Below are 4,056 nucleotides of genomic sequence, written 5' to 3'. Positions count from 1 at the left end.
CATGTTTTCAGAAAAGTTTTGATCAAAAGTTTTCAGATCTCAGATGTAGAGCCTGAGGCTAGAATTTTCCCGATGTATCCAGGGAGCACGACATAAAATGAATGGAAAGGAACTGGTGAATATAATTAGGTGCATTTCCAGAGAGCAGTAGCCTTAAAAAGGACACATAGGTTTAAATGTGTGTGTGATGTTGGTCCAAATAAGAAACGTATTTGGCAGTTGCTCCATCTTACATCCTAGCAGACATGAAGAAGCTGCGTACCCTTAGTATTTTCTTTTGGCTCCTGAAGTTTTCTCTCATCTTGTTCCATTTCCATGTATCTGAACCCATTTGCTTTTGGAGGATAAAGAATAATGAAGAAAATGATGGAGACTTGAGAAGTGACTGTAATTTTTTCCTTTGGACATTCGAGGAAATTAAAGAAACCAATTCTTATGATATTGTTGATTTTAGGTAAGTCAGTAACTTTAGTTCCTATTTCAATGTTATATATTAGAAATATTTAGCTGTGTACACCAACTGTGAGAGTCTGTCCTATTGTTATTCATGTAACTTTATGAAGCACTGAAAATTAATTATAACATCAATCACTATTTCAATACTTTCAAATGTGTCACAGTTTAGTTTAGCTTTACTACATAGGATTCCAGTTCACAATGCCCTACAATGAGAAAGACGGGATTCTATCTGTTGAGTCTTTGTGGATATCCTATGTTGAAAGATAATTCTTCATCTGCCTTGAATTCACAATTCACACCTTTGGCAAAAGCTATACATAAAGAGACTGCATCACTGCCTGTATCCTATTGTCTGCCAATGATTCCACTATGGACATGCATCTAAATGCTGTCATGTAAAGGGTATCTAATTTTGGCCTCCAAACCAGTTGGGCATAAATTCATACAATGCAATATTTGTGTATGTGTGGGTCTACTATACCTGATTACATGTATAACATTATACGTGTACACATGTATGTATATATATATATATTCACATACATATATATTAGTGTGCATACATATATACATATATATATATTTGTGAATATACATATACTTTGCTTTTTGAAATGGTGTTTAAATGAACCCCGCCCATCCTGCCATTTTGGAGTTGACACAGAATGTAGAAAAAGACTGCCAGGCTTCATATTCTGTTACCAGAATAACCTTTTTGTCCAATTGTACAAATGTCCAGTCACATGTTGGGCTTATTATCGGTTTCAGAGAGATGGCCAATATTTCTATTAATTATTGAATAAATAGTGAAATAACATGGGAGAAAATCTAGGAGAACAAATGGACTTCCTGTGGATGAGAAGCTGTTCTCAAGGTGGCTACTTAGTTCTGAGATCCCAAGTGAGAGATGTTTTCATTGGTGGCTGCAGATCATGAGGGAAGGAGTGTTGAAACCACTCACCTTTGAATTAATCAATGTGCCTGGGACTTCCTTTTTTCATGAACCAAAGTTTCCTGTGCTTTTCTGTCTCTCACTCTCATCCCATCTCTTATTCAGTTTTCATGTCTTTGGGATTTAAAGAATTCATTTTCCAATTGTTAGGCACAGTAAACTGTGTACACTTTGATAGTGATGCTGGCTTCACATTATTATACTTTTGTGTTAGATCAGTAGGAATTTCATTTCTGATGTACCTATATTATCCCATACCTCATGGAAAAATGGTGGAAATTCTCATTGGTGACCCTTTTATAAGTGATAATAAAGTTTAAAATTCAAATATGTGAACTGTTTCAATACATGATTCAGATTTAGAAAGAAAAACTTAGCTCCAAACTGTCAATTGAAAATGCAAATGAGCATGTTTAGTGGGGTTTATTTATTTATTTATTTATTTATTTATCTATTTATTTATTTATTTGGTTTTGTTTTTGTTTTTTGAGACAGGGTTTCTCTGTATAGCCCTGGCTGTCCTGGAACTCACTTTGTAGACCAGGCTGGACTCAAACTCAGAAATCTGCCTACCTCTGCTGCCCAAGTGCTGGGATTAAAGGCATGTGCCACCACACCCAGCCTCTGTTTACAGTTTTTACTCCTAATGAGAGGTAGCTGCTAATAGTAACAGATAAAGTGCCAACTGTGCTGGGGCAGATGAGCACATTTCATATGGAGAGAAGATCTTGTACTCAGACATCACTTAAAGGATCTCAAAGAATTAGGAAGACTGAAATGTTGAGAAAATTCGAAACAATTTTTACAAAATTGACATAGTAACAACACACTAAAAGGTAACTTTAAAATTATGTGTAAAGGAGCCTAAAGTATAATATTCTGGTTATATGGTATAGTGTATCATTTTGTATATTTTGAAATGGATAAATAAATTTAAACAAAATATATCTTATGTATGAATATATAATGGTGCTGCTTTTAAGACTTCATTAAAGAGACCTTGTTTTAAATTCTATCTTTTATAGTCTAGTTTCTAGGATAAGAATTAAATAAACTATTATACCAACTTAGCAGTACCTTTAGAGACCTGTCTCCCTGGGTTGGCTCATGCCACATGTTGTTGTTTAGAATGACTCAAACCCCGAGTTACCAATTTTAAACTAACTATCTATTACCAATGTTAAAACTTTTAATCATACCCATAACTTATAAGCCAATACGCTATAACCAAGATATGCAGAACATATTTATATTTTTAAAACCACTCAGAAAGAAATACAGTGGCTACACACATCTTATATGTTTAGACCAGAAAAAAATTCTTACGTTTTCTAGCTGTAATTTCAAGAGAGGATCACCTTGTCACCTTCTGAACCCAATAAACACAATCACAATGATTCTTCCAGGCAAAACAGCCAACAACTCCCTTACCATAGAAGCTGAAGAGCTTCAAGCCCCTTTCAGAGCAGCTAGTGCAGGCAATCAGCCCATAGCAGGGCTTCTTTAGATGGGACTGACTCCCAACTACAGGTGCGGGGCAACTTATCAGTTTTTTTTTGTGCAAATTGAGACTGCTTTTTTTTTTAAAAAAAATTGAAACTAAATTAAGGGGTAGACAGCCAGCAGATAAAGTTTTAACCTTTTTTTCTTTTTAGCATGAAACACAGAGAAACAAGCAAGCAAAAAAAAAATGAAAACACAGACATAAACTGACAGACATGGACATATTGGCATATCAAGGACAAAATAGAGAGGGAAGAGAACTAAATGTGCCACCAAAGGGATATCCTACCTAAGAGAAACAGAGCCAGAACTAAGGATTTCTCCAGTAAGAGCCAGAGAGGAAGTGGGATGTCTCCTGACTTTCTCCTGACTTCCTCCTGTCCCCAGGAGAGCTCTGAAATAGCTTATGTTCATTTTCCTTCTCTTTTGCTAAAGCGTCCCAGACAGGAGGGACAACTGCTTTTCTGAAACAGATTCTCTCTCTCCTGTTTAAGGTCTAAGTCTTGCTCTCCTTCTTCTAGGAATTCTGATAGAAAAGGTAGAGGAGGCACAGTGGCAGCTACCTATGGTTGCTTCCCAGCACCCTGCTTTTTTAACTTCCCCAATTCCTCCTCAGTTTGTCTAATTAATTCTTTCATTAAGTTCCACCAGCTGTTCTTGGGTAACGTCCAATGCTTGTGAACTTTCCCTGTCCTTATTGTCATCAATGTCATCTTTTATTAGCGTACAGAGGCAAAGGGTAATGGGATTTGCCTGGGTGATCCTTAGGACTTCTCCAACTTTCTCCCAGGTATCCTTATCTAAACTCTCATCTGGGAACTATGGACAGCATGAGTCCACCTGGACTAAACATTTTTCCAATGTTTGTTTTTTAAACCCTGCTCCTCTTGCTTGAAGCAGCTCTTTCAGGTTGCAAATGAACCCTTTCTTTGTACTGCCCTGTACCTATTCGCTGCTACTATCCTAGGTGAGTCAGCTCTGGATAAGCACCATCCCAGCTCAATTTTTTCCCTGGAGGATAGTTCTTAATAGCCAATTGATCAGCGCATATAATTACTTACCTGTACTCGGAATTGCCTTTTACTTTCAATTTATTCCGTAGGTGCTCAAAAAAAAAAAAAAAAAAAAAAAAAAAAAAAAAA

At 36.4% G+C, this 4,056-nt stretch overlaps 1 protein-coding gene across 1 annotated transcript in view; it reads left to right on the top strand.

The window, feature by feature from the left end:
• Positions 1–245: 245 nt before the first annotated feature.
• LOC110288769 (vomeronasal type-2 receptor 116-like) overlaps positions 246–4,056 on the top strand; it is an 11,068-nt gene continuing 7,257 nt past the window's right edge. The window contains 1 exon segment of the mRNA XM_021155029.1: positions 246–454. Within this exon segment, the coding sequence (XP_021010688.1) occupies positions 246–454 (209 nt within the window).

Source organism: Mus caroli, unplaced genomic scaffold (genome assembly GCF_900094665.2).
Source record: "Mus caroli unplaced genomic scaffold, CAROLI_EIJ_v1.1 scaffold_20465_1, whole genome shotgun sequence".
NCBI classification, from domain to species: Eukaryota; Metazoa; Chordata; class Mammalia; order Rodentia; family Muridae; genus Mus; species Mus caroli.
This window is presented reverse-complemented; position numbering and strand designations above follow the sequence as displayed.